General features: G+C 44.4%; 1 protein-coding gene across 1 annotated transcript in view; it reads left to right on the top strand.

Moving 5' to 3' along the window:
* LOC117364758 (AP-1 complex subunit mu-1) overlaps positions 1 to 13676 on the top strand; it is a 96670-nt gene that overhangs the window by 49973 nt on the left and 33021 nt on the right. The window contains exons 5-6 of the mRNA XM_033954354.1: positions 7832 to 7979; positions 9466 to 9592. Of these exons, the coding sequence (XP_033810245.1) occupies positions 7832 to 7979; positions 9466 to 9592 (275 nt within the window). The remainder of the gene's footprint in view (positions 1 to 7831; positions 7980 to 9465; positions 9593 to 13676) is intronic.

Raw genomic sequence — 13676 nt, forward strand, 5'->3', positions numbered from 1 at the left:
CTCTACTTTTGTACATTCCCCATAATGTCCCTGTATCTTCTCCATCTATTTCTTCCCTCTTTACACCAGCTTTTATTAATGCCAAAAACATATTCCTCCGAGACACCCGCTTAGCCCTGTTTGAATTGGATTGTCCTTTTCTCTTTTTATCAAAAGTATTTTGAGGTGCCCAGTCCCCCCAATCTCCTAACTGTCGGACCGCTTCTAAGGCTTCCAAAATAGTCCTGTCTATCTGATTTATCAACAAAGTTATCATTACCTGTTTGTATGCCTGTGCAGCATACTTAATAATTTTATTTTTCATGGACACCATAAAAGGTAATGACATATATGTGTCAGCGTGACCTATTACTAAGGCTACCTTCATAGCCTTTTCCTTAATTCTCATTTAAGCAACTTTTACCAAATTTTATCATTTGATGGCCAATCAGATTCAAGTGGATATCGCTTCGTGACAGAGCATCTTTTAATGTATACCAAATTTTATCATTTGAGGGCCAATCAGTTTCAAGTGGATATCGCTTTGTGACACCCCTACTAATTATCTCTAATAAAGACCATTGGGCATTTTTTTTGCAGGATAAGGATCCTCCCGTAACGCATTTTGTACTGCTATTTCTTGACTAATTTGAACAAATTTAGGGGCATCTGTGGCATCCCACATAATCCCTGCTGCGCCCATCTCCTGTACCCGAATTACCCATGGTATTAGTGGTTCCCCAGGCTGCTGTGTAAAGCGTGCCATCGTATCCATGACTTCGTGCTGAGTAAAGTCTTCCATAACATCATTTCTAGTTAGATTTTCTCCTGTCTGCAAATTTCCCTGTAATCTTCGTCTCCTCACTGGCTTTGCTTCTGAACTTTCTGCCTGCTTTCCTTCAATACATATATCCTCCTCACTGTTATTAGAATTTGAATCACAAATTTCCCCATCCCGTTTGTTTGGATTCCAATTATCCGGCAGATGATAATTTAAGATTTTAACTTTTCTGTAACTCACTTTCCGCCTCCGTTTTTTGTATTTATATCGTGCATATCGCACGGCCTTATCCATTAACAACTTATTCTGACATTGCAGCATTCCAAAGGCATGCAGTTGATTACACCTATTCTTTTCCAGCTCTCCTGATTTCAATTGTAATTCATGTTTAGCTTCATGCAAATTCCTCCAGTCTGACAAAATCATCCTTCCTTGTCTAAAAATCACTTCTTGCTCTTCTCCTTTTGAGATTTTCACCTTTTGTAAGGAGGCACACAATTCATGTGGATCCCCACTTCCAAAAGTACAGGATTCACACAATCCTGCTTCTACAGACCACTCAGTGGCCATTAATTTTCCCATAATTTCATTCCCATTTGGAATGGAGGGATTGGGAGCCTGCTCCTCAACCCCTTGTTGCCTAGTTAGCTTTCCTGACGTCATTAGATCAACCCCACTTCTGGTGCCAATTTGTTCCGCCACTAATTTCTGACAGGTGGGATGATCAGTAACACTCAGAAAAGCACCCAGACAATATAAAGCATAAACAATAACACTTTATTATACATATATATATATATATATGATAAGAATTAAATACCTTCACCGTATCCCAGGCAAACACTCCCTTCACAATTGGAGAATCCATACAATTGATAGGTGAGTGGACACGGGAGACTGTCCCTTTAGACATCGTGGCTTCTCCCTACAGACATCATGGATTCTGCTGTCAGGGTCAGAATCCCGGTCTTATATAGGATGCACACTGCGGAGTTCATAGTAAAAGCATAAACAGCTGGTCCTGCTGTTACAATTAGTCCTGCTCTTTTGCTCTGTGTTTTGACAACACCCAGGTCAGGATGTCAGAAGGAAGTGTTTGCAGGGTTTCACTCTCCCTTTGATGTGGTTTTGTCAACATTCAGGTCAAAAAGGTCAAGATAGCAAATACTTGTCACCGTCCCTTTCTTTTTTGATGTAGTTTCCCATCTGTCTTTACTGATGTTATTTGAGCGGCAAGGAGGTCAAAGAGGTCAGGATCTCAAATAAGCAAGGAGGTGTTGCAGTTTATTGTCTCTTTGATGCTATCCAGTTGTCACTCAAATAAAGGAAGTCAGGATAGGTGTTGCACTGTCTCTTTGATGCTATCAAGAAGGTGTTACAGAGGCCATCTGTCTTTACTATCCTTTTGGTGTGGTCAAGGTAACACTCAGGACAAAGAGGTCAGATAAGCAGACTTGAGGAGACATATCAGTAATATTCTGAACATGTCAGTAAGTAATATGCTGAACATGTCAGTAATATGCTGAGGTATAACACCCCCCCCCCCCAAAGAAGCGTAGAGTGGTGGTAATTGGGGATTCGCTTCTGAGGGGCACTGAGGGACCAATCTGCAGACCAGATATTCAATCGAGAGAGGTCTGCTGTTTGCCAGGGGCCAGGATCCGGGATGTAACTGCTTGCCTTGACAGACTCATCAAGCCCCGAGACCACTTCCCCATGATACTCATTCACGTCGGGACCAACGACACCGCCAGGAGCACCCTGAACAGCATACATGAAGACTTCAGGGCCCTGGGTGAGAAGCTGAGGAGGATGGATGCACAGGTGGTGTTCTCCTCGATCCTCCCAGTAAGGGGCAAGGGTAGTGCCAGGGAGGATCGCATCCAGAGGGCCAATGACTAGCTGCAGGGATGGTGCAAGGAGATGAACTTCGGGTTCCTGCACCATGGAGAAGCATTTCAGGGACTACAGGGACAAGACGGGCTGCACCTGACCAGAAGAGGGAAGAACGTCTTTGGACACCATCTAGCCGCCTACTTCACAGGGCTTTAAACTAGGTGAGTTGGGGAGGGTACAGGCACAAACAATCAACCTGACAAGCTAAATTGCCAATTCTTTTTTGAGGCTGAGGTAAGTGGTCACTGAAATTCTAGGTCAGGGGAGAGCATACACACTTTCAAGTCTGGGGTAAGTTTACATTATAATTCTGGGCCGCATTGTAATCCTGGGTCTAAGGGATATACACATTGTTCTTCTGGATCTAGGAAGAGTACACATTGCAATTCTGGTTCGGGGGAGAGTACACATTGTAATTCCGGGACTATGGGCAGTACACATTGTAATCCTGGGTCCAGAGGGGGTACACAAATTGCATATTGTACCAAAGGAGTTCAAGTAGCCCACGCGCGAACACCCCCACAAGATACACCGAGTGGCGGCAGGCGTCGGCATTATGTGGTGTTTGGGGCGGCCGGCTGTCTGTACGTACTATTGGGCCCAACTGAGAAGGAGGACGAGCGGCTGGGAACGACGACGTGATTGCCGTCACTGCTGCTTCTTTCACCGGAGCCCGTCCGGATCCGTTGGCGACCGTCTGGTGCACAGTGTGCAGCTTCAACATTTACAGCAGCAATTCAACATTGGAAACAGGAATATTCTATTAACAAGTTTAAGGAAAGCAGGAAACTTGAGTAATGAAAGTTCGTTGGATGAAAGCACATATGAAAGACTAGCAGAAGAAACCCTGGATTCATTAGCTGAATTCTTTGAGGACCTTGCAGACCAGCCATACACACCAGATGACTATGATGTGGTATTTGGGAATGGAGTATTAACTGTTAAATTAGGCGGAGAGATATGGTTCAGTCTTAGAAAAGGCTTCACTAAATCTACCACACTGACCAAGGTCCTCAAATTCAAGGACACAAACTTCCAAGATGTTATGCCTATGGCCAGGGGGTAACTGAAACTCAGCATACTACGTTACATGTCTGCTCCTCTGCTATTATCTGCTATCCTGACCTCAGTGACCTAGGTAATGCCAAAACAAAGGACAGTAAAACCAGGTGGAAAGCTGGTTTCTGCAACAAGCCTGCTTATCTGCTATCCTGACCTCAGTGACCTGGGTGATGCCAAAACAAAGAACAAAAGGACAGTAAAACCAGGTGGAAAGTTGGTTTCTGCAACAAGCCTGCTTATCTGCTATCCTGACCTCCTGACCTCAGTGACCTGGGTGTTGCCAAAACAAAGAACAAAAGAACAGGACCGGGTGTGCCTGAATCGTAGTGAAGGATGCTGGTTACTGCAGGATCAGCTTGTATAACTATGAACTCAGCAGTTTTCACCCTATATAAGAACGGGACTTTGCCCCTAACATGAGAATCCACTTCGTTGCAACCATGGGACTGTCTCCCCTGGTCCACCCACCTATCAATTGCAGGGATTCCCAATTGTGAAGGATGGTGCTGCCTGGGATCACGGTGAAGCTATTTTATTTTTATATTCATCTATATATATAAATATAATAAAGGGTTATTGTCTATGCTTTTATATTGTCTGTGTGCTTTTCTGAGTGTCACTGATCATCCCATCTGACAGAAATAAGTGGCGGAACACAAGACATGAGTGACTTTGTTCACCAGGTGCTACAAAGCCAAGCAGAAACCGATAGCGTAGAAGAAATGTGGTCGACTCTGAAAGCCACCATACAGGAAGCGACAAACCGCTATGTTAAATTAGTAAGTAAATGGCGTAGGAAAAATAAGCCGCAGTGGTTCACTGCGGATATATCAGACCTCATCAAGGAGAAGAAAAAAGCATTCATCTCGTACAAACAATCAGGGAAACAAGACTCTAGGGCAGAGTACCTGACCAAGTCAAAAGTCGTCAAAACTGCAGTCAGGGAGGCTAAATTCCACATGGAGGAGTCTCTAGCAAAGAACATCCAGAAGGGAGATAAATCATTCTTCAGGTACATCAGTGACAGAAATAAAAACTCAGGAGGGATAGTACGTCTTAGGAAACCAGACGGAGAATATGTGGAAAAGGACTCAGAAAAGGCACAACTATTAAATGAATATTTCTGCTCAGTCTTCACCCGAGAAGCGCCGGGACACGGCCCTCAGCTACAGACAAGGGTTAACTCAGTTGACCCATTTAGTAATTTCATGTTTACACCCAGCAGTGTCTACGGTGAACTGTCAAGGCTCAAGGTTAACAAGGCTATGGGGCCTGACAACCTACACCCCAGGGTGCTCAGGGAGTTGAGTGATGTCTTGGCGGAACCGTTGGCCGCGCTCTTCAACCTCTCCCTTAGTACAGGCAGCGTCCCGTTGGACTGGAGGACGGCTAACGTCATTCCACTCCACAAGAAAGGCTCAAAAATAGAGGCAGCAAACTACAGACTAGTGAGTCTAACTTCAATAGTGAGCAAACTAATGGAAACCCTAATCAAACACCAATTAGACACGATCCTTAATGAGGAGAATCTACGGGATCCCCGTCAACATGGATTTACTAAGGGGAGATCCTGCCAATCCAACCTGATCAGCTTCTTTGACTGAGTGACGAGGAAGCTAGATGTTGGGGAGTCCCTGGACATCATATACCTGGACTTTAGCAAAGCATTCGATAGCATACAACACCGCAGGTTGCTAAGCAAGATGAGTTCTATAGGATTGGGCGAGACATTGACAAAATGGGTTGGGAACTGGCTTGGAGGTAGGCTTCAAAGGGTAATGGTGAACGGCACCCCCTCTGAAATGACAGAGGTGATCATTGGAGTGCCCGAAGGCTCGGTCTTGGGCCCGATCCTATTCAATATCTTCATAAGTGACTTGGCAGAAGGGCTCCGAGGTAAAATAACATTATTCGCCGATGACGCCAAGCTAAGCAATGTAGTGGGCAAAAGCACAATGGACAAAAACTCGATGCCCGACAACATGATGCACGATCTACTCCTGTAATTGTTTTGCAATAGAGACCTGACTCTCCCGTTGGTCAAGTCGCTAAGACATCGACACGTTCAGCCAAAGACAATGACTTTTGGCCAACGTGTTGGACACGTTCAGCCAAAGACAAAGATTTTTCTCCACGCGATGTCTTGGTGGAGTTCCGAAAGTTCAAACACAAGGCCAGGCCTAGATTGCTGATCCGAAGCACGTGGCTCATCCACTTGAGAACGCGATTGCTTTTAACTGGAGTGAACGTAACGTGAACGAATACAGGTGGGACCTATAACATCAGTGCGCATAAGCGGATTGTGTGCTTATCAGAATTGCAATTAGCCGGAGTTTGCGTCCATTGACTTTAATGTAAAAAAAACGGGACCATGGTGGTAGGCTGCGGATAACCAAAGCGTGTGCTTAACCGACGTGCACTTATGTGGAATCGACTGTAGTTGAACTGCTGTCCCCTATTCCTATAGCATATCTTGAAGCATGAACAAATATGATGCATGAACTGTTTAAAAAGCATGATGGTGGAACTGTTCTAACAGTTCATACATCATATTTGTTCATGCTTCAAGATATGCTATAGGGTCAGAGGACAGAGTTAAACTACATAGTCTTTCTGTTAAATTCCCTTTTTCTTTTAAATTTTCAATGCCGTTTTCAAATTCTCTTTGGGTCCTGGTGAATCCTTATAGATTTAAATGCCACTGTGCTGTCACCAGTGCAGCCAGCATTTTGCAGGGATTAATTATCTCCCACTGCTTTAGCGTAATTATACAGCAGCCCTTTAGGTTTCTGATTCTTAGTGTAGTACTGCCGATTTCCCCATAGTCTTAGTAATGGCATGGTAATGCATGAAAGTTAAAAAAAATGCTTTAAAAAGAAAAAGATAGAAAAAAAGATAGATAAAAAATAAAAGCAAATATTAAAAGGTTTTTGTTTGTTTTTTTTTTTTTTTGCCAATGACTGAAATAGGAGTAAAGTGATTTATCACCTTTATAACCCAAGCTCTGCAGGGTGAAGAGAAATGCTTAAGATACTATGGGGCTCATAATCGAAAGAGAGAAACGTCCAAAAACCGGCCTAAGTCGGCACTTGGACGATCATAAACGAAAGACGTCCAAGTGCCTGGCTTAGACTTAGTTGTACAGCATGTATAACCGAAAATTATACAGCCCAGGATCGACGGAACTTGGACATTGTGACTTAGACCATTTAAAATATGGTCTAAGTCACAAAAACCACCTAAAGTCACCAGATAAGCATTGCAAACACATAATACAGACACCCACACACTACCCCAGTGATCACCTCCCCCCAACCCCATAAAAATCGTAATCACACTTTTTAAAATTCAGCCTCCAGACCATCATCACCTGGCAGCCTGGCATAGGAAAGCCTAGTCGTCCAGCACAGAGGTGGCTTAAGCTGTCTTGGGGGTGGGTTATAGACTCATGGAGAGGAGGACCCATGCCCATAAGCCCCTGTAATCCCTGCATTGATACTGAAACATGTGCACTCCCCTATACACCCCCAAAATCCATTTTTACTGGCATATAAGTGGCTCCTGCAGCCATAAGGGCTATTAGGATTGTAGATAAGTGGGTTTAGGGGATTCTGGAGGTGGTTTGGGGGGGCTCTCCATGACCTATAAAGGAGCTGTAGTGAGGAGAAGACATGGCACCCTTTTTGTGAAGTTCACAGCAGTGCCCTGTAAGGTACCCCACTATTTAGGTGCCATGTCTGAGTGTTCAGTCCATCACTTTGCAGACTCCTCCCACGTCCAACAGGGCTTGTTCTAGTTGGACAAAAATGTGGTATAAAGATGGACGATTTAGGGACTTGGACGATCAGATCGGCAGGACGTATAGTTAGACGATTTTCAAAACAAAAAAAATTTTGGACATATTTTTCGAAAATATGTCCTGAGCTGTTTTTTTACTTTGGACGACTTGCGGCTTAGACGAAAACGGACTTAGACGTTCCTTTTGATTATGCCCCTCCATGGGTCTTGTATTAGAGGGGTTTGTCTAATTTTGTAATATTTAGTCTAATATATACAGCCACCTTATCTCTTGGATTGTTTTCATGTTTGGACTCATTTTATGCTTTACTAAAGATATATCACCCAAGAAGGGCACAAACTGGAAACAGGAGCACCTCGGCCTCCTGCAACTGTCACCAATGCTGTATCCTGGAGATCTGAAGGAATCAAATACCGAAAGAATGAGGTTTTCTTAGATGTCATAGAATCTGTCAACCTTCTGGTGAGTTTGTTGGAAGGTATGAAAGGTATCTATTAGAAAGCATTCATTCACATGTTTGTTAAGTAACTCACCAAAAGGGAGGGGAGAGTGTGGCACAGCCTCAGCTACAGCCTCAGCACCCTGAGGTGGGTTCAAACTCACGCTGCTCCTTGTGACCCTGGGCAAGTCACTTAATCCTCCATTGCCCCAGGTACATTAGATAGATTGTGAGTCCACCGGGACAGACAGGGAAGAAAAGCTTGAGTAATTGAATAAATTCATGTACACTGTTTTGAGCTCCCTGAGGAGAACGGTATAGAAAATTGAATGAATGAAAAAGAAAGAAAGAAAATGCCATCAAATGAAGCCAAGATGTCATGCCCTGCATTTAAAAATCATTTCCAAAAGAGCTTTCCAATTTTCTAGGATGAGAGTGATCATCCCAACACATCTAGGACTCACTGGTTTCAGAGCTGTTAATCACCAAGTAGATACCTGAGCGTGCTTGGCACATTTTAGAATAGATACTGTAATGTACATTTTATATGTCCCCCAACACTCTTAATTAGTGTTAAGCTCAATAAATACTCAGATTTTACTGCTTTTGGTATTTTTTTGTGTGAAACTAATTTTGAACAAGCTTTCAGTATGTTACACTTTTCCTGTTGTTTCTCACTAGCACCTTTTTACACAAAACACACATTTTTAGCCACAATTGAGGAATGCTGGTGCTGAATTACCTTGTATCCAAATGAGTTTTGTTAATACCATAACAGTAATGAATCTCGCCCCTAAGCCAGGGTATATTGGGAATGATCTAAGTCCTGTTGTCCTTGAAGAATACCTGTTTCAAATAATTAACTTTGAGCTTCTTTTACAAAGCCACGGTAGAGTTTCTACCACAGACTGGTGAAGTAAATGCTTCAACGCTCGTAGGAATTCCATGAGCGTCAGAGCATTTATCTCGCTGGTCTGCAATAGAAACCTCTACTGCAACTTTGTAAAAACCAGCATTTGTTTCTGGGGTTCATAGGAGATAGGTAAAATAACCTAGTGCTTAGAACAATGGGCTGAGAAGCAGGGAAGCTGGGTTCAGATTGCATTTCTGCTCCTTGTGATCTTGGATAAATAAGTCTCTTAACCCTCAGTTGCCTCAGGTACAAACTTAAATGATGGGAGCTAAATCCAAATGCAATTTATCAAGGTGTGCTTTGGAAGTTGTTTTTATCAGGGCACTTGAACCCAACACAGTTGGGGTATTATTGTATTCTCCTGCCTGCCATGTTTCCTTGATCTTGAGTGCATTTTGTAGCACATGAGGATCTTTCCAATTTCCGTTCATTTTTGCAGAATTATCACTTCATGTTGACACTTCTGTTAGCAATATGCAAAGGCCATGGCACAGTTTAAAGGAAAACAATGTGTCTGAAGCATTTGTCTCATAAGCTGATGCAATTTAAGTTTTTATCTGTAAAGTGAACAGTGTCTCATCTCTTTCTGCATCTAGGTTAGTGCCAATGGAAATGTATTGCGCAGTGAGATTGTAGGATCAATTAAAATGAGGGTGTTCCTCTCTGGAATGCCAGAGTTGCGGCTCGGCTTGAATGATAAAGTTCTCTTTGAAAACACAGGCCGTAAGTATACAGTCTGTTTACATAGTGCGTTTGTATAAATACTTTTTTGGACTGGATCAGTTGCAGAGATTTCGCAGCCCCACCACCGCTAAAGATAAGTAATGGGTAGAAGGTTTAGAGCATAAGATCTATATTAAGATGCGGTGGTATGAGATAGTGAACAGCTGTGATGGTCTCATTTACAACTGCCTCTGTGTTTAACACTAGAGGTTGGTTGTTGGATCTGAGCTTTTCACATATATATATTTAAATATTTATAACTATTTTTTAGTACAACAAAAAAGGTGATTAAGGATATGTGTATAAATACTTAAACATGTTCTATGACTGGATATTTGAAACACAAGTAGGTCTGTCAATGCTGGATATGAAATTGGACATTGCTTTTGCCTTTCTCTGGACTGTTGAATTTACAAGCGTTTGCCCACAGTTGAAGGGATGATTTTTGATTTGGAGCTTCCAAAAGGCCTTCTTGCCTTCCTTTTTCAGCTTGCTTTCTCCCGCTACCCAGTGGCATAGTAAGGGGAGGTGGGGGAGGCATAGTATGCTACTTAAATTGTCAACAATACATCTTAATAGGCAGCATGGAGAGTAAGCAAAGGTGAATACATAGATAAGATAGAGTAGCAAGAACTTAGAAAATAAGTGGACTAATATAAAGAAAGTTGCATGGGAAGTCAGAAATGTGCATGAATGTAATCTCTGCTAGGGTACAGTATATGCAGTTGGTGGTAGTCCTTGCGAGTGTGCAACTAGCAAGTTAATTGCTTCTTCAATTAAAGACTTGGGACAAGAGTTAAAGAGCCAACCTAAGCTTTTACAGATGTGCTAAAATAAAGATTTTGGACTTCAGGGTTTTTTTTAACATACATAACATGTAAACAGGATTTCTGTATCGTCTGCTAGACCAGTATAGTTCTTACAAATGGGTTTATACCTCGCTGCGACCAGCAGGTGGAGACTGAGACCAAAACTTGTATATTAGGGTAGACTCCTCCCCGTACCAATCCAGTCTATCTCAGTCTCGAGCAGGTGGTAAGACTAATTCCCTAGCAACAGCAGCAGATGAATCCAGAGACCAATGGGATAGCCCACATCTACCAGCAGGCGGAGATAGAGAAACTGATTAACAGGTGGTTCTATTGGCTGGCACTCCTCCTGTTTCATCAGTATGCTCTATCTCCCAGCAGGGGAAAGTCGCTGTTCCACTAGCTCCTGAATTCTGGCTGTGGCTGAATAAATATTTTCTCCTGTTGAGGTTTGCTCTTCAGTGAGGCAGCATTTATATTTCTCCTGTTGAGGTTTGCTCTTCAGTGAGGCAGCAATTATATTTCTCCTGTTGAGGTTTCCCTCTTCAGTGAGACAGGGGTGTCCGGCTGGACGGTGCCGGCTTTCGAGGTTACACTTGGGCCCCGCCTTGTCCCTGCCTCACCCTCCCTCCAGTGCTAGAGGGGTTAGCTGGGTCTCTAATTTTTCTTCTTTCCCTTGGAAAAAAAAAAAAAAAAGAAAGAGACCATTTGCTATTTGCAGTTATGCATTCTCAGGGGTGCTCAACCGGTGTCTGTCAGTCCTGTAAGCCTGGTTGTGAGTATCCCTTTGTTTCATTGCCCTGCGTGTTATATTATTTTGCGGTTGTCTTGGACCTATGGATTTGTGTTGGTTTTGTGCTTGTTCTGGAGTACCTGCAGCTGTGCGGTCGCGTGCCTTCCAACTAGCTTTCCTCATCTTCTAAGCCTTGTTAGGGCAGTGAACAATGTGCAGTATGGGGAGTTTTTCATTTGCAATGTGTGCTTTTTTCAGTTCATGCCTTCTGTTTGGTGTCTTGGGCACTGTTGTTCAAATCGGTGTTTTCCCGCGCGCGGGAGCCGCAAGCTTGTTTTTGTGCGTGCGTGCGTGGGCGGGAGAGACCTGACTTTTGCGGCCTGTTCGCTAGGGCTGTCCTGTGCGCAGTGGGTGCCGCAGCGGTGTTCAAGCCACCGAGTGAGTCGCGCTAGTGGAGTCAGTGCCTTTCAGCGAGTGGGTGGCTCGCGCTTCTGCTCCGACGCTGGCGGCGGAGCCACTGCGTTATTGGCGCCTGTTTTCAGCTGCGGCCTTATCTCTGCGCCTCCCCAGTCTCCCAGTTCTGGTCCTGACTGTGTCGGGGGTTGCAGGTACAGTTGCTGTTCACACGGTGGTGGGACTCTCTCTCGAAGTGCTTCTTTGGGGTCTGGGAGCCATCCTGCCTTGCCTGAGGGCGCTGGAGAGGGAGTCCATTCGGCAATTGGCTCCTCGGTTACAGCTTATCACGGCGCTGGGTCAGCAGGAGGTGCTTTGCCGCTGGGATGGTCAGCGGCAGGGGAGGGATACCCGGGTCTTGGTTCAGATCTCTCCTCCTGCATCCCGGGGTCCCGGTATGGTAAGAGTTCTGCCTGTTGGCTGTTGTCTCTTATTTGCGCCTTGGGGTCGCGCTGCTGGTATCAGGTGGTGCGATATTTCCTTGTCATATGTATGTCTATTATATTGCTGGAGAGTTTAAGTGATTTTGTACACTTACTGATGATAATACAAGGGATATAGAATTTACAAAAAAAGAATAAAATAAAAATAAACCGCCTTGTACTGGCGTGCTGAATTTCCTGTTGGGGCTACGCGCTCTTAGTAATGTGGGGTTACCTGGTGGCACCTTCACTTTTCAAGCGGGCAGGGCTAGGTTTTGTTTGTATCTGGATCAACGCAGGGTCCTGTGATTTTCGGGATACTCAACAGCCTTGTGCGGCTATCGTCTTTTCCTGACGTATGTTAATCAGCTCCCCTATTTCTTTTTTCCCCCTCTTCGCATTGTTATGTGCGGGGTCGTTCCCTGGTAGCCATGTGATGACCGGCTCTCTGAGAGGGGAGACAGGGCTGTTTGTCAGTTTGCATCATCCATGCAGTGTATTTTGGACAGGGTGTTTTCTCTTTCTGCCTGCCAGGTACATGTCCTTCGCTGAGGGGCACTGAACTCAGTTTTGGGGCTGCAGTGCTAGGTGCCCTGGCGGAACTTATCCGCTTATGGTAGGGGGAATACCTTTCTTCCTTTCCTGTGCTGTTCATGTTCCTCCGCTGTTGCACAGGCCTTTCCGGCGTTCCCCTATTTCATGGTAAAGGATACTCCGCTCCGATTCTTTCTGTATCCAAGCGGCATGCGATCTCTCTTTTCCAATCTGGCCCCTAAATGGGACGGTCTAGTGGCCTTGCTGGTATATATTGTGTCCGATATATCTCCATTGGATTGATAGCGCCTCACTCTGGACAACCTGTCTTTGCAGCGGTGTCCCGGATGAACGCTTTTCCGGTTTCTCTTCCAGTCATTTGCTAAATTGATCTAGCAATTCCTGATTGACCCTCCCTGATCCCGCCACATACCTCTTTTACCCATGTATTCTCCATGGCAGTGCCGAGGCACCCTCTTGTTGTAATCCACCTAGACTGAGAGGTATTGGCGGGATAGACGGCATCAATTTAATGATATAATATGGAGGGGTGGCAATCATGGATTCAATACCTTGGCAGTTAGTTGCTTGTCTCTCTTTGGGCAGCACTTTCGATTTTGGCACATGCCATTTCTCCTATCCAAGGTTCAAGAAAATTTTAGAAAATGTGGCCAGAGATACTGTTTTGGCGCTACCAGGTGATTCACCTAATTTCTTCTTGACTGAATGCTGGATTTGGACGTCTTTCAGTCGGGTCATTTGACTGACACGAACAGGGTGATTTCTTTCCTCAGTTCTTTGGACGTGAATCTTTGAAATTTGCACAGCGCTTTTTTCTCCTGTACTATTTATAGGTATGTCGAGGAGATGTTTTTTTGTTCCTATGGGAGAGACATGTGTTCTTCCTAGAAACTTGGGCGATGGGTCACAGTCTCAGGTTTGCAGGCTTCTTTGGTCACCATGACTCAGAGTATGGAATTATCTTGTTGACCGCGCTGGGAACTTCGGCTTGCTTTCCCATTATAACGCTACAGCAGTCGCCCTTGTTCCGGTGGTGCCCGGTTTCTCAGGGCTCCGATTAGTTCATAGGCTCCTCATGCATCGCTCTGTATGTTTTGGTGGCTCAGTGAGAT

Source organism: Geotrypetes seraphini, chromosome 8, assembly GCF_902459505.1.
Source record: "Geotrypetes seraphini chromosome 8, aGeoSer1.1, whole genome shotgun sequence".
Taxonomy (NCBI): domain Eukaryota; kingdom Metazoa; phylum Chordata; class Amphibia; order Gymnophiona; family Dermophiidae; genus Geotrypetes; species Geotrypetes seraphini.